This window comes from Grammomys surdaster, unplaced genomic scaffold, assembly GCF_004785775.1.
Source record: "Grammomys surdaster isolate TR1022 unplaced genomic scaffold, NIH_TR_1.0 126036, whole genome shotgun sequence".
Lineage (NCBI taxonomy): Eukaryota > Metazoa > Chordata > Mammalia > Rodentia > Muridae > Grammomys > Grammomys surdaster.
Window position 1 is genome coordinate 3,858,557 of NW_021620849.1, and position 26,412 is coordinate 3,884,968.

The window sequence follows — 26,412 nt, forward strand, 5'->3', positions numbered from 1 at the left end:
CACTTTATTGGGGAAATACTCTTGATTGCAAAGCGAAAGACCCCCGAAGCCCGAAATGGGTGCTGCTTAAATAGCTATCACAACTGTGTATAAGTGTCTAATTGGTGCTTCTTACAGAACTTCATTTACATACTGCCTGGGAGGGTGAGGAGCCGAGTCTGAAAGATACGCGGGCTCACAGCAGGTGTACCTGAATACAGTTGTTTTCCACCTCAGACACAGGAAACAGGTGCCATCTTGTGATGGCGGCTCCTTACATCTCCCTCTATTTTATTTTTTAAGAGCAGGCACTGGCCAATGTCCCTGTCTTAGGCTAGTTGACGTGCCCCCATAGCCAGCACCAACAGGACAAAATTCCAATAAGGAAGGGTGAGTTCCCTGTCTTAGGCTATGAGGGTTGCACCCACGCCTGGAATTCTGTATGAAAGAGAATGTGCACCCAGGTCTCGGCCACTCACTATTCCCGCCATGGGGTTGACTCACAGCCTTTAATCCTGGATGGTGTGCCTCTGGCTTGTGGTGTCAACCTACTCCCGTCATTGGGATCAATGGCAGCTGGCCTTGAGAAAAGAATCACAGATCTTTATGAAGAGCCGCTAGCCACACTTGGGGGGATGTACCTTGTTCGAGGGCTAGCAATGCTTGAGTAATTAGTACTTTGCCTCTTCTTTGATGAAATTTAAGTTTGCAAAGCAACCACAGACACAATACCAATCCACAGCAAACTGCAGTCCCAAAGAGAACTACCCCTATCCATTCCTTAAAGTAGGAAAATGCAGAAGTTAGCCAAGAAGTAAAATCTCCCACAGTGATAGGATTGATGCGGGTTCCATTCAGTATGATAGTCTCCATCAACAGACGATTCTGCAACCGCTCCGCTTGCTGCGACCAACTGCCTCTTAAAAAATTAGACAACAGGTTAGCATCTTTAAAAGTAGAATTATCATACCTTAATGGGGTAATGCACATGTATTTAGTATGACTAACACAACTTAGCTGTACAATATCTACAATCTCTTCCAATTTGCTTTGAAGGTCTACTCTCTGATTAACCAAAAGAATACCAGAAGTGAGATGAGCATTCATTTGATGCTGTGTAACCAGAGCATCTGCAGCTCTTTCTACTAAAGCATCAACAGTTTGAGCTGCATTTACTTGAAAAATAAAAAGAATGAGCTATATGAAATAACAGATTTCAGGACATGAAACATGAGCAGGGCCTGTGATTACTCAGGTTTACAGTTTTGTGGGGTTTTGTTTTGTTTTTGTTTTTGGTTTTTCGAGACAGGGTTTCTCTGTGTAACCCTGGCTGACCTGGAACTCACTCTGTAGACCAGGCTGGCCTTGAACTCAGAAATCTGCCTGCCTCTGCCTCCCAAGTGCTGGGATTAAAGGCGTGCGCCACCACTGCCCGGCCAAGTTTCTGTTTACAATAGGCTTCTGCTAGAAGTTTTTCATCAAATTGCTATCTATTCTCATTTTGCTAAGTAGATACTGGATTTTAAATGCTAACCCTTCAGATAATTGTATAGTGTTAAACTCCTAAATTATTAACACAATGAATTGCAGTGATAAGTGTTTTTTTTTATGTTAAACACTTCTGGGGAAACCTTTTTTTTTTTCTTAAGTCTATCTAGCTAGACTACTAGGTAGGTTTAGTGACCTGTCAAGAGCTTTATCTATTGGTGAGTTTAACTTTATCTATTGGTAAGTTTTCTCTTGAGATATCTTTGCTGGGTTTAGTTGTTAAGACACTACTGCTAGTAAATGATCTGAGTACTTTCTTCTGTGCTCAGTGGGGGCGGGGAGACGGCTGACTGCTCTTCCAGAGGTCCAGAGTTCAACTCCCAGGAACCACATGGTGTCTAACAACCATCTATGATGGGATCTGATGCCCTCTTCTGGTGAGTCTTAAGACAGCTACAGCGTACTCATATACATTAAATAAACAAATAATGAAAATACAGCATCCATGACAGCAAATTGGGCAAGTAAAGTATGTGCAACTTGATGCCCTGTTCCAGGCAAAAGAGCCAGTATGTATGTGCCTATGCCAGGTGAGAAATGCAGAGGCTATGCCTGGAAAGTGAGTGTAAGGGTTTCTTACTGTGTAGCCCTGGCTCTCTGTCCTTCCTTCCTTCCTTCCTTCCTTCCTTCCTTCCTTCCTTCCTTCCTCCCTTCTTTCCTTCCTCCTCTTCCTTTCTTTTTCTCACGATGTAGCTCTGGCTGGCTTGGAACTCTCCATGTAGTCCAGTCTGGCTTTGAACTCACAGAGATCTGCCTCTGCCTCCTGAGGGCTGGTATTAAAGTAGTGTGCTACCATGCCCAGGAAAGTTACATCTTAAATGAGTTAAGAGAAATGAAGTGGATTTAGCTCAAAGTGGATTTAGCTCAAAATTTTGCTTCTTATTTTGTATATGGAATCTAAAACCCTTGTATGTCTGGATTGCATGTAAGATCCTTTCTTTACAGCTATATTTACAGACCAATTCCTGTTTTCTTATTTTGTTCTTATTGCTTCAAATTCTGGTCTCAAACTCCTAGGATCCAAACGAACTTTGTTTGAACCCATTGTTCTGAGCCTGTTTAAGGGCAGCTTTTGGTTTGCACATTCCTGGAGAGCTCTGACAGCTTACTGGGGTGGTAAGTGGTACCCCTGAAATCTTATGCCTTTCCTGCAACCTCACAACGTGAACTTGGAAATAAGGTCGCATGCGCAGTAAATAGGAACAAGCTGGGCTTTTAAATCCAACAGGATGGATGTCCTTATAAAACACGGAAACAAGCAGAAATAAGAACAGCGTTTGACAACAGAGTAGAGCGGTGCTGCTTCAAGTCAAAGCACATACATGACTTTTAGCGATCACCAGAAACTAAGAAAGGCAAAGATATCTATTTAAAATGACAGATGAAGCCTAACTCTACCAAGACGCAAATGTCAAATGTCTGTTGTTTCAGTCTCTCAACATTTGAGCCCTGCCCCCAGGAAAATAATCCAAAAATGATTTTACTTATCTTCCTAGACTCCAGAAGTACCAGGTCCCTGACCAAGGCTAGGAAGCTCTCCCTCCTTTCCTTGATGAATATGCATGGGCTTGCAACCAGGGGGAGTAACGGGAGCCACTGATTAAAGGCTACTGAGGGGCAGCGCACACTGTGCTCTATATAAGCAGGGTAGCTAGACTGAAGAACACTAAGAAGCTTAACAGCCAGGGCTGCGTGGCACACGGTCACAGAAGAGTGTCGCAGGGGCGGGGCGGCGGACTTCAGTCCCCAGGAAGCCAAGGGAGCAAAGAACATCAAACTCAAACCAAGGAACAGCTCTCCACACCCACCCAGGAACCGCAAGCCGGTCTGGGAGGCTCCAAGATCCCAGGCGCCAAGCTGCAAGTCGCTAAGCAGCAGAGCAGCAGAGAACTCGCACTGAGCATGCGCACAGGGAACTGACGAGCCACGTCGCGCAGCGCTGCTGCCAGAGACAGGACTTCCTCCCGACCGCCAAGAAGACGGAAGTGGACTCGTTTTCCACCGGAAGGAGGGAGAAATTGCGACCGAGAGCCGGACACCTGATGCTGGCGGCTTTTGTCTCTCAAAGTTGGGACAGTATTTGGCCACCTTGTGCGGCGGGTGACTGTGGTGTCTCGGTATGTAGCTGACGTGGCCAGCGTCCCAGGAATGGGAGAAGAGATGGGTAAGCTGCCCGGGTATCGATCGTCCTCTGTCTTGGTTTTCTCCATCTTTTTAAAAGAGGGTTGCTAGCCCACGGAATGGTGGGTAGATGTGGAAGAAGAAATACGCAGTCACACAGACTGAAGTTCAGTTAAGCACACACACATGCATACGCACGTACAGACGTGCGTACTTAACAAACATACATATTCACATGCACGGAGCTGTTGAATATTGCCTCTATAAATCCAGGCATTCCGAATCGATGACTCTTCGCTTGAGGAATCACCTGTTGCAGTTATTTTAGCACGCGTGCGCACATACACACGCAGTGAGTGATTTTTAAGTTTCTTGAATATGTCAGCAAAGCCATTTAATGTTAGAAATGAAACAAAGCCGTCTTGATGATGCATCTCATTTTCACTTCAACTGAAGGGCAGCAAGGAGACGGTAGAAAGTCACATGGTTTGTTAAGGACAGAGTCATAACTAAAATCGTGTAGAATTCTTGTAGAAAGGAGTCTATGCAAATTGTTTTAAAATTGCTTTCCGATGGGGTGGGTGGTTGGGTAGGAGGTTGGAGACTTGAAGGAGTGAAGACAGTTGTGAGGTACATTTAGACAGCAGCTTGATGGCTTAGTAGTTAAGAGCATTTGTGGCACTTTCAGAGGATCCGAGTTTGATTCCTAGCACCTATATCATATTGCTCACAAATCACCTGTACCTCAAGACCCAGGGAGTTCAACACACTATTCTGGCCTCCTTGGGTACCACACATATATGAATGCGCCCACATAGACACACACACACATATATCTGCATATATGTGTGTGTGTGTATATATATACACATATATATGTATATACAAATATATGTCTGTGTGTATGTATATGTATATATACATACATACATACACACACACACACACACACACACACACACACACATATATATTTAAGATAAAGTGTGAGTCCACCACCAAAGGAAAGTCATTTGTCAGTCATCTACATGTTTGAACCTATAGACCAGTGGTTATCAACCGACCCCTTTGGGGTCAAATGACCCTTTCACAGGGGTCACCTAAGACCATTTGGACCACAGATATTTACATTATGATTCATAACACTAGCAAAATTACAGTCATGAAGTAGCAACAAAGATAAGTGTATGTCGGGGTCACCACAACACGAGGGCATTAAACAGTCACAGCACTGGGAGGGTCGGGAGGCGCTGCTCTAGATGGGGATGAGTTTGTCAAGTCTGCCATTTCCAGTATACCGGGTAGTAACAAAGCACAGAGGGGAATCGCCATTGTCTATTACCTGGCATTCCATAGAGAACCCTGGGGAGCTTTAGCAAGATCTGAGCTCCCCCTAGAAAGCTTGTAGCTGAATACTTATTTGACTTTTCACTATGGCTTTGTTGTAATAATCTGTAGAACTTTGCCTTAGACTCTTTATGGGAAATTCACTATAAAGAATTTGTAAGTTGCCTACAGGTCGAGGAGAGATACTGTAAAATGCACTGTAATCAAGCCTCGCTCTCTTTTTAGATAATATGGCATCTGCAGCTTTAAGTGTGCCCTGCGTTATTAGTGATATCAGCTCAAGTGTACCCTGTATTATTGCTATTATCTTTCTTATACTACAATAGAAACATGTAGGACAATGGAAACCTGTCAAGGAAGGGAGCCGAAAAGATCCAAAAAAGTAACTGTGTATTAGCAAACACAGATTATTGGCATCATGTACAAAAGATCTTAGTAATAAGGAACTCATTCGGTTAGGTGTTCACTGTGGGGGATCCATAAGTACTACCTGCAAACAAATTTCAAAATTTTTGGTCTCAAGATACGCTTAAAATTATTGAGAGCTCAAAAGAACATTTGTAGGCTATTAATAATTGAGCTATTTGAAAATGAAAGCTAGCCAGGTGATGGTGATGTATGCCTTTAATCCCAGCATTTGGGAGCCAGAGGCAGGTGGATCCTGTGAGTTCAAGGCCAGCCTTGTCTACAGAGCGAGTTACAGGACAGCCAAGGCCACACAGAAACCCTGTCTCTCTCACACACCACACATACACAAAACAAAACAAGAAGAAAATGAAATCTGATACATGTTTTAAGGACAAGAATAAAGAAGCACAAACTCTAGTAGTTTTGATAGTGGCCAATGTCTCCACATATTATGTGGATTCTAGTTAAGACTCTGCTGTTTGTCACTGAAGAGGGGAGAGGACAAATAATGTCTTGTTTTGTTTTGATGAAAATGTTTTAACCTAACTTAACTTTGGAAGGCTTTCAGAGGCTCCCATAGGAAGCCTATTTTAGGCATAAGTGCTTTCTAGCCAAGCCTGATAATACAGACCTGAAATCCAGTGTCCCTGGAAAGTTATATCAGGAGGATGGCAGTTCAAGAACTGTCTGGATAACTGAGAGAGACCTTGTCCCCAGACAAAGGGTATAACCGCTGGGAATGTAGGAGAGTGCTGGAGTGTTCAGTTAGCATGCACCAGGCTCTGGGTTTAAGTGGCTTTATCCAAAAATAACTTTTTGTTTTATAGGCAAATGGTCACTGTTGCAACTGTGACATGAGCAGAAGTGTCACCTGAAAATGCAATACACAACACACACGTTACACCTCTAGAAGCTGTATAACTGTAGACACAAGAACACAAATGAGCTTACATTTTGTATTTCCTTTAGAAATCCTGTTGCCTGCTACTCCTGCTAAGAATTGATACCAGGGCCTCAAACATGCTAGACAAGTGTACAACCAGCTGTAGCCCAGCCTTCATGGCTTTTGTTGTCTTAAGTAACTGGCTCAGACCTGCTTCTCCAGACTTGCCAGTTCATTGCACTGGGACTCGGAGCAACACTAGGTAGTTTCCAGGTGTCCTCATTCTCTTGGTCTGTGTCTCGCCTCCTGCCAGGAACCTGCAGGCTGATGGCTGTTCTGCATCCACTTCCCTTCTCTGTTTAAAATGCCCATGAGTTTTGAGTTGATGGGTGAGTACTCAAAAACACATGCCGTTACTGACTGGAGTCGTTATACAAGTAGGTAAATGATGTTTACATTTTCTCATACTGGGCTGGGGTATAGCTCTGGGATGGCGGGTACCTTGTGTGGACAAAGCCCTGAGTTTGATCCCCAGCATCAAAGTTGGGGAGGAGGGGAGAACCCATGGACTCTTTTTTTTTTTTTGGTTTTTCGAGACAGGGTTTCTCTGTGTAGCCCTGGCTGTCCTGGAACTCACTCTGTAGACCAGGCTGGCCTCGAACTCAGAAATCCGCCTGCCTCTGCCTCCCAAGTGCTGGGATTAAAGGCGTGCGCCACCACCACCCGGCTTATGTCACTTTGTGAGGGAGCCTATAAAATGATTTTTAAAAGTACTTCACATTTGAGAAGAAATCCAGGAAATAGCTATGATTTTACAAGTTTGTTATTACCTATACAGGGTGTAATTTCCTCTGCCCCCCCCCCCCCAAAAAAATCTTAGTTTATAAACTGGAGATCTGCAAACACTGTGGCCAGCAGTGTCATGTCGACCCCCATGAGGCAAGAGGGAAGGCCAGTTTGATATAACTTAGTAGTAAGCAGTGTTCAAAATTCTAGAGTCTGACCTAGTGGTTTATTTTTTTTATTTTTTATTTTTTATTTTTTTTGGTTTTTCGAGACAGCGTTTCTCTGTGTAGTCCTGGCTGTCCTGGAACTCACTCTGTAGACCAGGCTGGCCTTGAACTCAGAAATCCACCTGTCTCTGCCTCCCAAGTGCTGGGATTAAAGGCGTGCGCCACCACCGCCTGGCTCTGCTGGTTTATTTTAGGTATATTTTATATAGTACAATTTGAAAAACGTTTCCTTGTGTATCATAATTTGATGTGCACAATAGGGCATAATTACATTGAAACTCTTTTCAAAGTATGTGTCACTTCTTTATGGTGGATATAGAGTCCACCATAAAGATAGACTCTGTATAGACCACATGTATTACCTTAAAGGTCTTGGAGAAGATCTCCGAGAAGGTCTGTTTGTGATCTCAGTCATACAGATAGTGCAAAGGTCATTACACTAATAAACTATCTCCAGTAGTGTTTCTAAGGGATGGAGGCAGGTGTGGCCTGGCCTTACAGATAGCACAGAGGTCACCAGGCTTTTAACAACATCCATTCTCAGCCTTCTGGGCAGAGAATAGGTTATGCATCTCTTCCTTTGAAGAGACAACCCAGCATGCTTAGCAGTCCTGGTTTCCCTAGTGCTTATATGTGAGCACCAGGTCTTTGTGCCATCTACAGTAAACTAAAAATAGCCAATAGTGTTACATTGCACCTTGAGGTGCTTTGAACAGGTATAGGTGTTTGAATGCTTAGACCAAAGGGAGTGGCACTTTTGGAGGTGTGGCCTTGCTAGAGTGGGTGTGGTCATGTTGGATGAAGTATGTCACTGTGGGGACAGGCTGTGATGTCTCCTATGCTCAAGTTATGCTGAGTGTGACATATAGTCTCCTGCTGCCGCCAGTGGGTCAAGATGTAGAACTCTTGGCTCTTCCAGCATGTCTGCCTGCATGCTGCCGTGCTTCTGGCCTTGATGATAATGGATGAAACCTCTGAAACTGTGAGCCAGCCCCAATTAAATGTCCTTTATAAGAGTTGCCTTGGTCATAGTGCCTTTTCACAGCAATAAAAACCAAAGTAAGACATGCTTAAAATGTCAGGTAGGTGGTTAAACTTAGTGGGTTAGCGGGATATTTACACATTCTAGTCTGGACCAAGGATTATGAACCAAATTTATGATTCAGAGCTTTTTAAATGGCATATCATAGGTCTTTGGGCTGTCTTAGGAATAGTCAGTGTCACACCAAGTGTTAAATATGAGTGTCAGAGCTCTCTTGTACTAATGGGGGAGTGAACGACACAACACCCAACACCACCACCCTTGGTCCTTCCACACTCACTCACTGCACAATTACTGATGGACTGTGTCAGACCCCTAGGTGTATTAGGACAGAAGAGAACTTAGCCTCATCCCACAGCCCCAAGAGCATACCCTGGACAGACAGCTGCTTTGATTTCTAATGAAAAAGCTTTCCTTTATTTGTCGGATAAGTTGATGTTTCATTTCTCTCTTCAGGTATATGCATTTTCTGAAAGCAGAGAGCAGTTGTTTCCATGCTTGGATCCTTCAGAGATCATGCAGCCACCACCATGCCTTAGATGTGTGTAATTCAAATAGAGAAGACACAAGCCAGTGGTCTCAATATCAACCCTTGAGTGTCCTGTAAATGGTGAGTGTGCAGTGTGCAGCACTGCTTGAGAGAGCTGGGAGTTAGCCATGCTCCTCAGAGGTGATTCTGAGCCATACAGCCATTAGGAGGACAGAGAGGAGGAGTTGCCACTCTAGGTGTTAGAATCAACTAGTTGATGGCTCATACAGTGTACATGGTAAAAGACAATATGGAACATCTGACACGTTTTCCCAGCGTGCTGACCTTGTTTTTTCTTCTCGTTTGGCTCTTGCTTCTCTCTCCTTCAGATTAATGTTTGCCGTGTGCAGGGGAATGGTAGGTGCCAAAATGCTGGCCAGCTTATGGAAAAGTAATTTGTAAACAAATGATGGGTTAGTTCTGCCAAATTTGATTAAGTGAAAAACACCAGGAACCATATTCTGTTGGGGTCTGATAGAAGGAAGGAAAGTCAGTCCAGCAGAGGGTCGAGCCTCACTTATTCCGGGATCAGTGTCAGCAGAAAAGAGTGATGTGGTGGCACACAGTGGACTGACAAGAACCACGCAGCAGCGGCTCTTTTGAGTGGCAGTGGTGCCAAGTCATGGGTACTCTCCTTGCTAATGGCAGATACCAACAGGCAAACAGTTGGCAGTGAGAGAAATATGTCTTCAGCGTTTGTACCTCCTAAAGATCTTGTCTGTAACATCCAGGCATTTTAAGAATGGTGATTTAAGACCGGTGTCTCATTTTGTTGTCCTGACAGCCTTAGACTTGTGGCAGTCCTCCTGCTTCAGCCTGCTAAGTGCCTAGATTACAGGGTTGTGCCAGCATGCCTAATTTCTAGTTTAGTTTCTTTAGAAAGGGTCTCATATAGCACAGGCTGGCTTCAGACCTGCTATGTAGCAGAGGATAACCTTGAACCCTTCCTTGATCTTCCTGCCTCTGCCTTCTAAGTTCTGGGATTACACGCATGCCCAGTTAAAATACAATAAAGTTTGAAGTGGGGGATTTAGTCACATTCTTCTGGAGACTAAGACAATAGAGTCCTTGAAGTCAAGCTGACTCTGCCTTTAGCCTCCTACATGAAAAGGTAGATAGAACAGGTCTTGTTTGCAAAATAAATTCAAGACCTACTTATCTACCAACAGCCATTACCTATGTCCTACAGTCTTCCTACAGGAAGTGGGTGGAGGGACTTGTAGATGAGGAAGGCGAGGAAAGCCAGAGCGGATGCGGTCTCCTAGTGACGGGAAGGTGTGTGGAGATCAGATGGGCGGGTTAGAAAGTTGAGAACATGTGTCTATAGTGCAGGTTCTGAGACTCTAAAAAGTGTACCGTCATTACACAATACAGCATCACAGTGAATGGTGTGTGGATCATGTCGGGTGACAGTTAGACCAGATGTGAGGGTGAGACGCTGAGACTGCTCCGATGCCCATAAACTGGTTCTCTTTTGTACTGAAGCCCAAGTCCAAGCTTCAGAAATATTTTATTACATGTACACAAGTGATTACGTCATTTGAATCAGCAGGAAGCTGTGTGTGTTGTGTGCATGAGAGAGGGAGGGGTGGGTTATGTGCCGTGGCACACATATGAAGTTCAAAGACAACTTGCAGAGTCTCTCCTTTCCTCATGTCGGGTTTGGGGATTGAACTCAGCTCCTTAGGTTTGGTACCAAGTAGCCTTACCTGCTGAGCCATCTCACCAGCCCCAGGAGCCAATCATTAAACATAACACTTGTTTGCCATTCATCATGTCTCATACATGTAATCCCAGCATTAGGGAAGCTGAAGCAGAAGGATTACCGTAAATGCAAGGTCATCTTGGGCTCAAAAACCCAGAACCCAAAAGCCACCACCAACAGCAAAAACCAAAGCAAGAAAAGTAATTCTGGCCGGGCTGTGGTGGTGCACGCCTTTAATCCCAGCACTTGGGAGGCAGAGGCAGGCAGATTTCTGAGTTCGAGGCCAGCCTGCTATACAGAGTGAGTTCCAGGACAGCCAGGGCTACACAGAGAAAAACCCTGTCTCGAAAAACCAAAAAAAAAAAGAAAAAAAAAAGTAATTCTGTAAATAAAAGCTATTTAGTTTTAACGGAAGTCAATGCTGTTTTATAGCCCATGTTCTTAACTACTTGTTCATCCTGTCTGCTTTCTGTTATGTTCTGGATAGTTTGACTACTAGATGCTTCCCACCCACCATCCTGTGAGGCTTTACAGACTCTTTCCCCTTTGCTAGGGTGGGAGCCAGCACCTGTGCCTCCCTCAGTCAGGAGTTACACAGTGAGGCCAGCACCTGTGCCTCCCTCAGTCAGGAGTTACACGGTGAGGTGGGTGAGGCTGGAGAGGAGCAGATGTTGATGGAGTTTGGTTTATCTGCTCAGTGTCAGGGGTTGTGTCACAGTGGTCTCAGTATTTAAAGATACTTTTCTATATTGAGCATAGAGTTCAAGGCTAGCTTGGTCTTAATACCAAGTTGTACCCACCCCTCCAGGGCTACATAGTAAGACCCTATCTCAAACATACAGAGACTCACACATTTAAAAAAAACATGTTTTTAAATGTTTTTGTTTTTTTTTTTTAACAGATTTATCAGAAGTTGCAGCCGAACATGGCCATGAGGTAATCCCTGCCCCTGGTTGAAAGTTAGTTTCATCAGCTTCTCCATGGGATTGTAAGGACTTGGAGTGTGTCACAAAACCCAGCAGGGTTCCCCCCCCCTTTTTTTTTTTTAAGATTTATTTTGTCTTTCTGAAGATAACATGCTTAAACAGAGTTCTTTATGGTTAGTAACTATGATGCTTGAAGTTGGTTATCCCTTATTCCAGTAAACTTTAAATGTCAAAGCTATAGGTATCTTGTTAAATAAAAAAATGTATCAAAATCTTTTGGGTATCATGTTTTTTAGTCACGTCCTGTTTGTGTTATGTGCGAAGCATTCCAGGAATCCCACTAGAACTCAGAACTCAAACTGGCCGTGTCTGTGATCCGTGTTTCCCATTTGGTGGTTTCTATTTCAGTAGCCGAGAATTTCTTTCACTGTATAGGCATGCATATTTCATTAACAGCTTCAGCTAGCTCTGTGTTTACATCTGTAGTGCCTTATGTCAGGGTAAAAGGTAAAAGGCTGTGTGTGTGTGTGTGTGTGTGTGTGTGTGAGAGAGAGAGAGAGAGAGAGAGAGAGAGAGAGAGAGAGAGAGAGAGAGAGAGAGAGAGAGAGAACGAACTCTCTGGGCAAGTGATAAATCAGGAATCTTCTGCTTGCACTAGTAGAGTCCAGAGGTGAGAGCTGTTACTGCATCAGAATTTGAGTGGACTAGAAAACAAAGTTCTAAAGAGAAGAATGTTTCTCCGGGCAGTGAGTAGGACACGCCTGTGTTGGCACCATCAGGGGATGTGGTGCTCAACAGTTTCCTGGTTTTTTGCGGGTGAAGCTCTGCAGCTGGAGTGCCAAGCTTTGACAGTGACATGGGTGGGGGACTGGAAACGTGAACAGGGGAGTTGGCGGTGCAGCTGATGGAGCCAGGCACCGTGATCACTAACTGGCATGAAGCCAGTGAGGCAGGGAGAGCTGCTGGCTACAGTGTGTTTCTCTCCCTAGGGCCCAGCTTTGACTTTGGCGAGCTGATGATTGCTTTGAAACATCATAAATACACCATGTGTCACTCACTACTTGGCACTTAGGTTTGTCATGAAGCATCACATCCTTTTGAGACAAACATTATCTTTCCTTTGCTTGAAGGGAAACAGAGGTCTATAGGTTTTAGGCAAGTAGGTACAAAATGGCAGTTGGACCCAGTCCTTGTTTTCAAATCTCGCTGCTTTTCACTTCATGACTTGATGAATCCTAGCTAATGCTCTTTCTCATATCTCTGTCTCTCCCGAGCCCCTTCCTCGGCAGCCCTTTCACCCCATTCACACATGTGCGCATGTGGCGGGCAAGTGTGGCTTCTGTTCTTCACACTGCCTCCTGTAAGGTTTTCTTCCTCCCGGCCATATTTGCTACAGTTTGGAAAGAGCCCTGCCGTCATCCCCACAGAGAGCAGCATGAATGGATGAAGAAGGTACTTGTTTACACGGCGAGTACTGGTGTGCACCAGTTGGCATGTTAGCCCCCAAAGTCAAGCTATAAACAACGCACACACTGTCTCTGCCTTTAAGTGTCTTAGAGTGGAGTTAGAACCAGGAAGCAGAAGAAAGTGTGTTTCAAAAGTGTGCATTTTGCTGTGCTGCTGCCAGCTTTTGTTGGGAAACACTGGGGTAGACGGTTGTCTTAGTCACTCTTCTATTGCTGTCACAACACTAACACTGTTTTCAAGTCCAAAGTTCAGCATTTCTTCTGAGATGCCCAGTAATCTCTTAACTGTATTACCCATAAGCTCAAAGTAAAAAAGCAGATCACGTACTTCCAATATACAGTGGCACAGGATAGATGTTACCATTCCAAAAGGGAGGAGAGGGAGCATTTGGTCCAGTGACCAAAGCAAGACCTAAACCTAACAAGGCTAACTCCAGTTCTTCATCTCCCTGTCTAAATCAGTGTTCTTCAGATCCCCAACTCCTTCCAGCTTTGTTGTCTGCAGCACACTTCTCTCCTGGGTAGGTTCCATACTGTCTTAGCAGCTGTCCTTGGCAGGTATCCCATGTCTCTGGCATCTCCAACATCTTGAGGTTTCCAAGGCAATCAGGTGTCAGCCTTACAACTTTATATCCTTTCTGGGCCTCCACACAGGGACACTCCTGACACAGACCTGGCCTCAGTGGCTTTCCTTAACTGTGGAGGAAGATTCCACCACCTCTCTCTTGTACTCAACTCTCAAGCTAGAAAGAACCACATGGCTGAAGCTGCCAAGTTCTGCTTGCTGGGACTGGAACTTGACCCCCTCTTTCAGCTATTTGCACCAGCTTTCTGTGGATGGTTTCCTTTACTGCTTAAACTTCTCTTTGATTCCTTTCACACAATGGAAGCTGAGCTGGGTGGGGTCTGGCCCTGAGGTCACCATCCCTTTACTCCAGTTAGCATCAGGCTTTTCTTTAAACTTGTCTCCTTGAGCACAGAACTTGGCTCTAACAAACCATTTCCTGGTTTTCCCTTCCTCCTCAAACTGTACATTTTGTATTGTTCCCGTTCCCCTTACTCCTTTTCACTATGGATATGCAAAAGAGCCATCACTCACAGCCTCATTCAGGGTCAATACCAGGCTGTCTTAAAATCTCCTTTGTTAAAACCGTTAATCCAAAACTCTTCAGTTTGGCCTCAGGCAGATTTTTAGGGCAAGGGCAAAAAAAAACCCAGCTATATTCTTTGATAAAATATTACAAGAACGGTCTATTGGCCACTTACTAATACTCATCCCCTCTTGAACTTCTTGATCCCCTGAGCCCCACAGTTCAAATCACCTCAGCAGTGTCTTCTGTGCTCCCATTAGTCACACTTAAAGCAGTTAGCCACTTTTCTTGTCCAAAGTCCCAAAGTCCCAAGGTCTTTCATATTCCAACAAACAGCATGGTCAAGCCTGTTACAGGAGTACCCCAGTCCTTGGTACCAACTTCTGTATTAGTCACTGTTCTATTGCTGTGAACAGACATCATGACCAAGGTAATGATTATAAAAGAAAACGTGATTGGGGGGCTGGCTTGTAGTTTCAGAGGTTTAGTCCGTTATCATCATGGCAGGAAGCATGGCAGCAATCACACACAGGGGCAGCAGTGGAGAAGTATATTCTGATCCACAAAGCCACACCTCCTAATCCTTTTCAAGTAGTGCCATTCCTAGCCCCTCCCCCACCCATGACTAAGTATTAAAATATGTAAGCCTATCGGAACCATCCATTCTTACTCAGTCTACCATGATGGCCTTGAGATGGGCACCTAACTTCCTTCTTTTTCTGTAGAGTTTCTTGCCTCCCCTAGTCTGTTCTTGGTAAACAGTGAAATGTCACAAATGTACAGGGGCTGCTGACACCGCCGTCATGACTTCCCTGACCATCTCCCTAGGTCTCTAAGTTTAGAAGACTCGAAATACTTAACATATCTACAAACTGTAATTTGACACTACAAGAATTTGACCCCACAAGAGCCCTCATTTAACAGCCTGGCCTGATAAAGGCTCCCCTGGCGTCTGCAGAGCACAGCACACAGGACGAGTCACATCCACTGAAATGGGTTCCAGTATACCATCTACTGGCACTAATGTGAGCTTTAGCTTCTGCTGGCAGTAGGAACCTTGAATACCAAGTTCAGCCAGCGAGGTGAGGGTGGCTGAGGGACAGGACGGAAGAAAGACCAGAGATATCAGAAGGGCCTACAAGAAAGTGACAAGCTTTGGCATTGAAATGCCATTGCAGATCTTTAGGCATCCAGACTTTTCTAAGGAAAAACAGGGGTGCACAAATTGGTGGAGGCGACAGCTAAATGTGTATAGGTGTTGGGCAATGTCCACATTGAAAAAGGACAGCTTGGAGTTCTCATAGTCTAGCAGGATGCCAATCTTCTTTGGAGCAACTGTGATCCTGATGTCTGGAGTCGTTCCGTTATGCAGAAACTCGTACCGATGCCTAAAAGTTCAATGTTAATACAACAAAGGTTTGGAAAGTATAGGCGGTTGTTTGGAGAGTGTTTTATACTGACTTGATTCATACTCCTACGATTTTGTCCTTTTCTTGTAGTCAGTGACTACCAAGTAACATGACATTTTCAAACTACTTCTTTCTAACATTTGTCCTAAAACACAGTCTTGGGCTTTCCTCTTGAGTGAGCTCTGCACCTCATAAGCTTTTAAACAGAACCATAAACTTGCACTGCGTCAGAGTTTGCACTGAGAGGAAACACTTGAAGCCGGTGTGTGACTCATCTGGACTAAAGACATTTGAAATGAGGGAGCCTTCTGGGCCTTCATGAACAATAAGCCTTCTCTACAAACTGAACCAGGGCTCCGGGGCTCCAGTTCTTACACTTGCTACTGAGCGAGGGTTGTGCTCGCCTGGCTGTCACAAGTGAGTGCTGACCATGACCTGCACCCCTTTCGATATGTATCCTGTGTGCTTTGAAAAGAGGTCAGAATCAAAACTAGCAACAGGACATGCAGACATCTGAAGGCCCACTTGTCTGGTATACTGACTGAGACTCCCTAAATCAGCTCTTCGGTGTCAGGCAGCTGGTCTCCATCCCCGCTCACCCTCCTCACTCTTGTAAACTGAGCAGCTACCAGAAAGCAAATGAGTCCTTTCTCTATCAACAGACTCAAGACCATGAACCAAAACTCTGGGGCTACTAGAGGCCTGTCCTCATCTTCACATGGCTTCCTTCTTTCTTCTTCCCCCCACCACGCTCCCCAACATGGTTGCTAGGAACTTCTATCGACCCCACCCTTGCTTTCCTCCATCATTCTAGCAGCCAAAATTTACCTCACCTTGCTCCCAACCCCCCATTATACACTGATTCCTTTAGCTTCCTGGTTTGACTGACCCTTGTTCTTTCTAAACAGAAGAGGCCTTTGGCCTCTTTTGGCTTCACTTAGAGTGGCTCTTGCATTCCTAAAATGGTTCTCATGGTTATCAGAGTCCAGTCTAATCCGCTTGCTCTCTGGGGGAAGGCCACTGCTCTCTTAATGCTGGGACATGACTTTTGTTTGTTTTGTTTTTTCGAGACAGGGTTTCTCTGTGTAGCCCTGGCTGTCCTAAAACTCACTCTGTAGACCAGGCTGTCCTTGAACTCAGAGATCCACCTGCCTCTGCCTCCCAAGTGCTGGGATTAAAGGCGTGCACCACCACCACTGGCTAGAGGCTAGGTCTTTTAAGAGGTGCTGACAGGGGCCTCGGGGGGCATGCCTGTGTGTTTTGTTTTTGCAGGTTTTCAAGTAAAGGAAGGTGGTTGCCACGGCCGTGTAAGTCTAAGCATTTTGTGCACTGGCCAGGCCTCTGGGATTTTTTTCCCTCTGTGCATGTGGGACCATTCCATGCAAGACTAGTTTATGTAGTGCTCAGTGGCAGAAGCTGTGGTCGTGGGAACCCTCAGCCATACTGACTTAAGATGGAATGGCTTCCACAGCAGCTCTGTGGATGGAATACAGGAGCTTAAGCCCTGCACTGCTAGAGCCAGACTGCCTGGGTTGGAAGCCAAGCTCTGACCATCCACAGTGGGTGGATGATCCGGCTGCTATGAGGGCAGCCTTTGTCCTATAAAAGTACAGGAGAGTATGTGCAGGGCCTGGTGGAGCATGCCTTTAATCCCAGTACTTGGAAGGCAGAAGCAGATGAATTTCTGTGAGTCTTGAGGCTAGCCTGGTCTACATGGTATATTTCAGGCTAGCCAGGGCTATACTGTTAAGACCCTGACTCAAGGGGAAAACAAGTATAGGACACCGTTGGTACCTGAAGAGCACATGGTGAGCTTTAGAAGCTCTTTCTCTTTCAGGTGAAGTGGTTGGCAACAACTCTCGCCATACCTGAGACTGTTTTTTAAGCAAACTTGTGTGCCTTGGTTACTATCAGTAAAACTCTTTCGTCTTTCAAATCCTTGATGTGGGTGTCCAGATTGACTTTACCTTGTGGAGGCAAATGTGTGTTTCATGCACCAGGACAAGCAGTTTGCTCCCAGGTCTTCCTGTTTAGGGACATCTTCACAGGCCACACCCACAGTGTAGTCCAAATGCTCATCCACTTCCACCTCCCAGTAATGGCGTCCTCGGACCGGAATCAGACTTCCCATGACAGCAACACACCTGGATTTAGAAAGGGTAGAAGCACAGGCTGGTCTGGGGTGTTGGAGTTCTTATGTATCATGCAGAAGACTCTGGGTTCTATCAAAAGGTGGGGACATATTTCACTGCGGTGCCACAAGCATAGCTAATGCTGACGATTGGAACATTACATCGCCTGGTATGTAACGAGGATGAAGCAACAGTAAAACCTACGGAACAGGTTCTGTTGTGTCTCTAAAGTGGCTAACGCATTTCTAGTAACGAAGGTAGGTAGATAGTAAGATGGGAGGCACTGAGAACTTGCACCACAGCAGTCAAGGCACCGTAGGCTTGAAGTTTGTGACTGGCCAGAAGGATCTCTGAGGTACCCTTTATGCTAGAGGTGACAAGACTCCAGAGGTTGGGCTGATGTAAAAGGGTTTGCTGGACAAGCCTGGCTACCTGAGTCCCAGCCCCGGATCCCACAGAAGGTGTTAGGAGAGAGTCAGCTCCGCAGTGTTGTCCTCCACCCCAACCCACGACATGCCTGGATGCATGCTTATCTGTACACACACGCACAACACACACAATAATAATGAGAATGATATAAAACATTTTGAAAAAAATAATTAAGAGGGTGACCCAAAAGCAAGATAGCACATTCCTTCTCTGTCACTGAAACCGAGCCCCAGCCCTCCCCTGGAGCCACCAACCACTCGGATATTTCCGTGTACAGCAAAGTGCTCCACAGAGGAAGGTTTCCCTTGCAAGTTGGATCACACCAGAACCTCCAAAGTGAACATCCAGTTCAAGATTCCTGTAAGCCAAACCTTTTTGTAGGAGGAACAGAAAGGGCCCGCTGCCAGGGTGGTGACTACTTCTACATAACATAGGTAAACAGCAAGTGAGGCATCGTAGTCCTGGAGGCAACTTCCACATGAAGGCTAAACTGAAGCCTGCCGGAGAGCCTAGAGATTGGTGATGCAGACAAGGACAGCCAATCGGGAACTGCCACTTGGAGGACATGCTTGGTTAGGACCAATGGGATATGGGTGGAGGGTATAAAGGGTACGCCCCCAAGAATTAATAAATGAGCTTGCTGCTCCCGGAGTCTAAGCCCTTGATTCTGTGCCTTCTTGCTCACTGCCCCCACGGGGGATGCTGGGCAGGATGAAGGACTCAGGCAACATCTCTTTTCTAAGCAACAGACATTTCCTCCCACTCTAAGCCCTTGTCTGATTGCCAAGCGTAGCTTTAGGAAGGCAGCCTACATCTCTCGGTCCAAGTTCAGTCTCACATGGAAAGCATCATGTTCCCACCCTTCCCGCTGCCAGAGCCCCTGTTTAAAGTGTTGCAGAGAGGGTGAATGCCTCTCAGAGCTTCCTTTTTAATTAACAGACTCACTGCTGAGGGGTGGGGACATAGTTCAGTGAGTAAAGTCCTTGCTTTGTAAGCTTAAGGATCTGAGTTCAAGGCTCAGAACCTATGTGAAAAATAAAACAGGATGCTGCAGAGATAGGTCAGTAGTTACTTAATCAATGTGTTTGCTTCCTAGCACCCCCACAGCAGCTCAGAAGTCTATAACTCCAGTTCCAGGGCATCTGACACTGTCTTGGATCCTGTGGGCACCAGACACACATGCAGTGCACAGTTATACATGCAGGCTAACTAACACTGTACACACAAAATAATATAATTTAAAAATACATAAAGTAGCTAGGTGGTGCACTCCTTTAATCCCAGCACATGAATCCCAGACAGAGGCAGGGGGATGTCTTAATGAGTTCAAGGTCAGCCTGGTCTACAGAATGAGTTCCAGGACAGTAAGGGTTACACGGAGAATGTCTTGAAAAGGAAGGAAGGCAGGCATAAGTCTGGTGTGGCCATGTGACAGATTCTAGGGCTCACTGACCAGCTTGCCTAGCCTGCTAGCTGAGCCCCAGCCTAGGAAAACCATGTCTTAAAAACAAGGTGGATGGCTCCCAAGTGTGGGAAGTGGCTCCACCAGTGCCATTACAAGATGGCGCTTGACAAAAGGCCAGCCAGGATGACTGGGCACTGCTTGAGAGAAAAACAACTCCGTATATGGAAAGTTGCGCTAAGAGGTGTGGTTGCCTGATCATCCCGCCTCACGTCATAAGGAGTGACCAATTACCAGTGTTCTCGCGGCAGTTTCTGATAGGAGCGAGGCAAAGCTTTAAGGGGCTGCAGGTGGTGGTGTGGGTGGCTGCTGGCAGCACGAAAGAAGCTTACAATCTAAGGGTTGCTGAATAAACCGCTCGAAGAACAACACTATTGTCGTTGCCTTATTCCGCTGGTCGGATGCTGGGGAGTGACACCCAAGAACACCTGAGATTGCCCTCTGACCTCCACACGTATGTCACTAAAAACCCAAGACAGGCGACAGGAGCACCGTAATAGCTACAAACTCAACTTGTAATTTAACTCAAACCCTTTACAATATCCTTTGGCCAGTTACTCCTCTGTGCCTCAGTTCTATCACCTGTCAAATGGGACGGATGAGCACCTGTCCCTAGAAACGTTGTCTTGATGACTGAACACATCTAGCACTTCATGGCAGTGGTATGCCATGAAGTAGTCATACATGTTACAGTCCCTCACTCCTCCTCCTTCGCTGCCTTCAAACTGGTTTTCTTCCCTAAACATCTGCTGAATGTGTGGGCATCTCTCATCCACCCTTCTGCTGCTTAATCAGGGCTCCCTGGTTCCCATCCACCAGTCTCTGCCCCTCCTATCTCTAACCTTTCCACGGGCTGTGCTCTTTCTGAAATGTAAATCAAATAGGTATATGGTTCTGCTTTGAGTCCTCCAATAACTCTTACCATCTAAAGAATAGAACTCCAAGGGCACTAATTTATTAAATTTTCCTGCCTTGCCTCTACTCCTTCCTAGTATAGGCCTGTACTGCAGGCCTGCCAACCTGTTTGCATGTGGTTCTGTAAAGAGGGTCTTCCTGGCGTGTGTGTGTGTGTGTGTGCGTGCATGCAAAGCACATACCTACTTTGTCAGCCCCCCAAACACAACCCTCCCATGAAATCCTCCATAGGGGCTCTGTGCTGGTTGGCTTTTATTTATTTATTTATTTTTTTTGGTCAGCTTGACACAAACTATGGTCATCTGGGAAGAGTGAACCTCAACTGAGGAAATGCCACCCTCAGATTAGCCTATGAGCAACTTTGTGTGGGATTTTCTTGTTGGTGTTTGATGTGAGAGTTCAGCCCACTGGGCAGTTCTGGGTTGTGTAAGAAAGGTACTTGAGTGAGCCATGGGGAGCCAGCCAATAAGCACTGTTCCTCCACGGTCTCTGCTTCAGTTCCTGCCTCCAGGTTCCTGCCCTGACTTCTCTCCACGGTAGACTGGAAGGTGGAAGATGAAATATAAACCCTTTCCTCTCCAAGTAGCTCTTGGTCATGATGACAGCAGAAAGCACACTAGGTCAGGCTCCAAGGATGCCTCATGTGCCTCTGCCTCCTCTTTCATAGGCACGTCTGACATGTGCCTGCTTGACAATACCCTCCCACTCCCCCTTTGCACACAGCACAGCCATGCCAGATCCACTAGAACTGGAGATTAAAATGGGGCTGAGCTGGACTCCCTCACAGCCAAGACAATGGCTCTTAATTCCAGGGGCTGGAGAGATGGCTCAGCAGTTAAGATCATTGGCTCCTCTTGCAGAGGTTCCGAGTTCAATTCCCAGCAGCCACATGATGTCTCACAACCATCTGTAATGGTAGCTGATGCCCTCTTCTGGTATGTCTGAAGATAGTGACAGTGTACTTATATACATAAAATAAATAAATCTTTTTTTTTTTTAAAGCATTTTCCAGAGTCAGATATGCTGGTGAACCCGTCATCCCAATGCTTGGGAAGCAGAGGCATGACGATGAGACATTCAAGCACAGCCACAGCTACACGAGATTCTCAGAATGAATTGAAAACCCACTTACTCGAGACTCGCTTGAGAGTACGTGCACCTCCTAAGTACACACAACTGTTCTGTTCTTAAACCTGCTCCACCTGCCTCTCCACCCATGCTTAATCTACGGGGAAAGCCTCTCTTAGGAAGGTTAACTCCAGCATTAGCCTAATACTGACTTACCTGAAACTGTCTGTGACTGATTACAGGCTTTACCTGAGTAAAGGCCTTCTCGAGCTAGCATAGCTGGCAGCGTGGAGCTGTCTCCAGCTGCTGCCAAGGACAGGAGAGCCACTTTCTTCCTCAGCAGATCCTCTGAACTCTTACCTTTTGACCCGACTACTGGGGAGTAGAGAAGCTATGTTTACTGTTTTAAGCTCGGAAACGGATTCAGCCTAGGAGTTAATCTGTCCCTTTTCTTCTGGTGCTCTTATTTTTCCCCCATTATACAGTAGACTTTATTTTAAGCCTCATAACTCCTTAGAGAAAGAAGAATAATGTAAGTGAATATTTCAGCATTATATACTGAGCTCTGGAAGGAGCTAGCAAGCTGTACAGACAGACAGCCTCACAGGTAACCCCTGCCCTCGGGTCTTGTGTACAAAGACAGTTTTCTACGCCAACTTTAGATCTGGCCCACCCGGTTGCTTTGGTCTAAGGGTGATGTGATCTTTGGTATGAGGGTGACAGGGCCAGCAAACAAACTAGCCGTGAGGAACCCTGGGAACTGGTGCTCTCCTGTTTCCTGGAGGACAGAGTGGCAAACATCTTTGAGCTAGAGTTAGTTCTTCCTGCTACACCAGAAACTAGTAGCCAGGATGCTTCCCCAGCTGTCACACATGTGGGTTAACAAAATGTCTGAATCCTTAGACCACCTGACTTCATGTTTCACTTGTATCATGGTTCTGAATCCTCTTGGCTTTTCTAGGGGTTCAGAATACATACTCTAAAATGGAGATCTGGTCCACTATGACGTGGGAGGGAAAGGGTCACCTGTCCCTTAGGAACATGCCACCTGCCTCATAAGTATTCATAAAACTCATTAAGAAGCTACACAAGAATCCACTGTGCCGGGGTCATTCCCTCCAGCTTGGCTTCCGTGAATTGTTTTCCCAAATGAACTTCTGCCAGGACTGTGTCTCTTGGCTGAATTCTCTCTTTGGCGAAGACAAGACCTAAGGCAGTGAAGCCTCCCTAATACTGTGACCCTTTAATACAGTTCCCCAAGTTGTGGTGACCCCCAACCATAAACTTATTTTTGTTACTACTTTGTAACTGTAATTTTGCTACTGTTGTGAATCATAACATCTGTGTTTTGTGATGGTTTTAGGTGACCTCTGTGAAAGGGTCATTTGACTGCCAAAGGGGTCTCAATCCACATGTTGAGAACCGCTGGACTAAAGGGAAACCTTCAAAGCAACAGGAGAAAGTGCTCAGTGCCTGGTGTGTGTCCCTGTGCTGTGTGACCTGGTAGCCTGGCCATATCCCACAGTGCTCACAGCCTGGGACTTCCCTGGGCAGAGGCCACCACAGTCTTCTCCTCTTCTGGGTTCCTCCTACATCCTTTTGTCATAATCCAGCTTCCTCTGAATAACAGTGGCAATAGCTACGTTTCCCAAATGCTCCATGGGGGTCGGGGAGGCCGTCAGATACCTGGTAAACTGCATCTTGCTAGGTGGCAGCTCCCTTCTGAAACCTTTCTTCTCACTTCGAACCACTGTAAACCCGTCTTCAGAAACGGTCAGCCAGGGATGGCAGGTGTCCTTGTTCAATTGGAAGTAGCTTCCTGTGGAGGGAGGGAACACTGAGAAGCCCCAGCCTTGCAGGACTTTACAGCTCGGCCTAGGAGCATTACCCAGGCATGTGGCTTCTTCCCGGTGGATGCACAGAAACCCTGCCCCAGCAGAGTCATGATCAACTGTGACTAGGGTGGCCACTATTGTGGGCAGGACTTTGTACAATCAGTGTCATGCAATCTGTCCATCTTCTTTCCCTTAGTCCTTATGTCTGTGCTTAGATAGGGGTGTTACTGCCCCCATTTCATAGATGAGGAAACTGTGGCGCAGGTGGTTAAGAAGTAGGCTGTAGATAATAGAAGTCAGACTAAACTCCTTACCTCTCTGATGAGGTGGTTTTTAATTAGAAGGATCTGAGTGTTTGGATCTGAGTAGGAATTTCTAACCTTGCCAAGGAAAACCAAATTGAGGAACTTGGTTTTTGTTATTGGTTTTTAAACAGGATCTCATACTGTAGCATAGGCTCATCTGCAACCACTTTGTCTCATAAGCCACCCTTGAACTTGTAGCAATTCTCCTGCCTCAGCCTCTGAAAGAAAACAGAACTGGCCGTGCCTTTGTTCTCCGCTCTCAGTGTTGTTCATTTGTTTTTTTAGAGCAAGCATCTGTAATTTCAAAACGCCCAGCTTGCTCTTTCCATCTGTGTGGCTGGAATACGAATGTGGTACTCACAGACCTCTCCTCCTGCCAATGGAAACGGGCACAGAGGCACAGTGTGTTTCAGTGAAAGAGCTCAGTCAAGGGACATTTGTTCCCAAACACTGGCTGGGCTCTCTGCTTCTGCTGCTCACCTGGAGGCCACCCACTCAGCTGGCTTGAACTGGATTACTCTGGAAGGCTTTTGGAGGTTGCAGTGACTCTCAGGACACTGAGCTGTCGCATTGCAGGGGGTGGGAAGGCTGGGGGCGGGGCTTGGCAGCCGAAGTTTCTAATGGGGTCTCTGCTCACTTAGGGCTTGGACATGGGACATGTCAGTTCTCTGACATAGTGAAGGCACATGGGAAGGGATGGTCAGATGGAGCATGGAGGCAGGGAGGAGGCTGAACGGTGGAGACTCAGTTGGCTTCTAACAGGGGAGGTGCTCGTTCTGACAGCAGGAGCAGGGAGTTGGTCAAAGCTATTTACACAGTTCTTGAGAATGTCATAAAACCCTCTTCCAAAGCAGGTGTGCTGGCTCACACCTGTAATGCCCAGCACTGGAGAGGCTGAGGCAGAAGGATCACCTTGAGTTCCAGGTCAGCTTGACTACATATTGAGTTTGAGACCAGCCTGAGTCACAGAGTACGACCCCATCTCAAAAAACAAAACCAAACAACCCATGACGTAAGAAATATATAGACCACCCAGACCCAGTGGGATAGCCTCTGGTACTTGAGGGGCATGGAGAAAAGCTTTGAGTTCTAGCACTAGCTCAGACAACCCAAGTTCTATGGGGGCTTTGATGACTCAGGAGCCCCTTTGATGTCTGATCTGCCCATAATGTGATAGTTATGTTTCCCGAGGCACTCTTAGCAGCACCGAATCTGCAACCGGGTGGCTAATTTTGAGTCCCGAGAGTCTGGCTGGCTTACAGACCTGTGGTGTGCACTGTAGCAGGCTCACTTCTGGCACTGGTGCCCCCCACGTTGAGGGCTCGAACGTAGATCGTGTAGCTGTGTCTAGGCTGCAGCTGTATCAGGGATTCACAGGTTGGGATGCCTACAATAGACCTATGCACAGAGGGAGAGCAACCGTCAGCAGGAGCCAGGCATCAGTCACCCTTTTCACACCCACTGTCCTCTGACCCACAGCAGCTCGGCCAAGAGGCTCAGCTCCCTGGACAGGCCTCCCACAGTTCACAGTGTGCTTGCTGGTCTGTGTCTGGCTGTCTCCCTTCCAAGCTCCCCAGCCAGGTTTCCCAAGCACCCAGCACTGTGCTCAATGTGTCTACTGGAGCATTTGTGGTGTATGCACCCGTCTGTCTCTGGCCATGTTAGGGCAATGACCTCTCTGAAAGCAGGACCAAGTACACTAACTTGTAGCATAGTTAGTCCTGGACCCATAGAAACCTTTCAGTGTATGAACTTCCATGAACAGATGACTTTGTTTAAGACAACTGCCACAGAGAATAATCCAGTTCATTTCAGTTGGACTGTGTGGAAATACAAGCTCATTACACCATCTGGATTTCTGTGGCTGTCACACCCATTTCCATTCAACTGAAGTGGACAACAGACATCTTCAGGATGGTGCCCATGTACAGATGTGAGAACAGGATGTCATCTTGGAGGCTGCAGCTCTGGGCCAGAGGGAGACTTCTGCTTTTTCATTCAGTAGATTAACCAAGTTCCTTCCATCCCAGATGCTATATACCCTAGGAAACTGGACATAATTCCTATTCCCAGAGAACCTGCAGTCTGTCTGGGAAGAGAGGCATTGCTCCAGAGAGCCCCAGGGTATTCACGAGAAGGCGTGTGCCACAGTGTGGAAGGGTGGTGGTGACTTTCAAGCTGAGTTCTGAGGAGTGGCTAGAAGGTAACTGGGTCAAAGGGGACAGAGTAGTCTCCTATACAGAAGACACGTGTGCAAAGGTCCTGTGGCAAGAAGGAGAAAGTAGGAGCTGGAGAGGGAAGGGCTGTTGTTACAGGATGAGTGAGAGAGGAAAGAAGAGCCGTAGCCTGTGAAGAAGCTAGAGCCTTTCCTTCAGTGATGGGAACATGATTCAGTTTTTTCTGTGAGAGTAAGCAGCACCTCAGATCACCCATGTTGCTGACCTGCCCTCTGAGGGCTCCAGCATTGTGGATTGGCCCAACCCCAGGTTATTATAAACAGCAAAGGAAAGTTGAATTGCTATGGTGGTCTGAATCGCTGGACCCTCCCCTGGCTTCTATGGTGGTCTGAATCGCTGGACCCTCCCCTGACTTCTATGGTGGTCTGAATCACTGCACCCTCCCCTGACTTCTATGGTGGTCTGAATCGCTGGACCCCTCCCCTGACTTCTATGGTGGTCTGAATCGCTGCACCCTCCCCTGACTTCTATGGTGGTCTGAATCGCTGCACCCTCCCTTGACTTCTATGGTGGTCTGAATCGCTGCACCCTCCCCTGGCTTCTATGGTGGTCTGAATCGCTG

General features: G+C 46.3%; 1 protein-coding gene, 1 long non-coding RNA gene and 1 other non-coding gene across 6 annotated transcripts in view; 2 read left to right on the top strand and 1 right to left on the bottom strand.

Moving 5' to 3' along the window:
- The first annotated feature begins 3,518 nt into the window (after window positions 1–3,518).
- LOC114610355 lies at window positions 3,519–11,773 on the top strand. 2 transcript variants are annotated; one of them, XR_003709672.1, is made up of 4 exons: window positions 3,519–3,691; window positions 6,600–6,727; window positions 8,798–8,951; window positions 11,477–11,773. It is a non-coding gene; the product is annotated as an uncharacterized LOC114610355 (long non-coding RNA). The 2 variants fall into 2 exon arrangements; XR_003709673.1 differs by having other exon boundaries at window positions 6,600–6,675.
- Window positions 9,915–10,041, top strand: LOC114610360. Its single transcript, XR_003709675.1, has one exon.
- A 2,717-nt stretch (window positions 11,774–14,490) lies between the features above and the next one.
- The window catches only part of Fsd2 (fibronectin type III and SPRY domain containing 2), a 28,819-nt gene continuing 16,897 nt past the window's right edge, over window positions 14,491–26,412 (bottom strand). For 2 of the 3 annotated variants that reach the window (XM_028754887.1, XM_028754888.1), the window contains 4 exons: window positions 24,878–25,011; window positions 23,160–23,292; window positions 17,435–17,611; window positions 15,171–15,446 (listed from right to left, as the gene is read on the bottom strand). In XM_028754887.1, the coding sequence (XP_028610720.1) occupies window positions 15,194–15,446; window positions 17,435–17,611; window positions 23,160–23,292; window positions 24,878–25,011 (697 nt within the window). In that variant the 3' untranslated portion in view covers window positions 15,171–15,193. Of the gene's footprint in view, window positions 15,447–17,434; window positions 17,612–23,159; window positions 23,293–24,877; window positions 25,012–26,412 lie in introns of all 3 variants that reach the window. The other variant, XM_028754886.1, reaches the window with a different exon arrangement.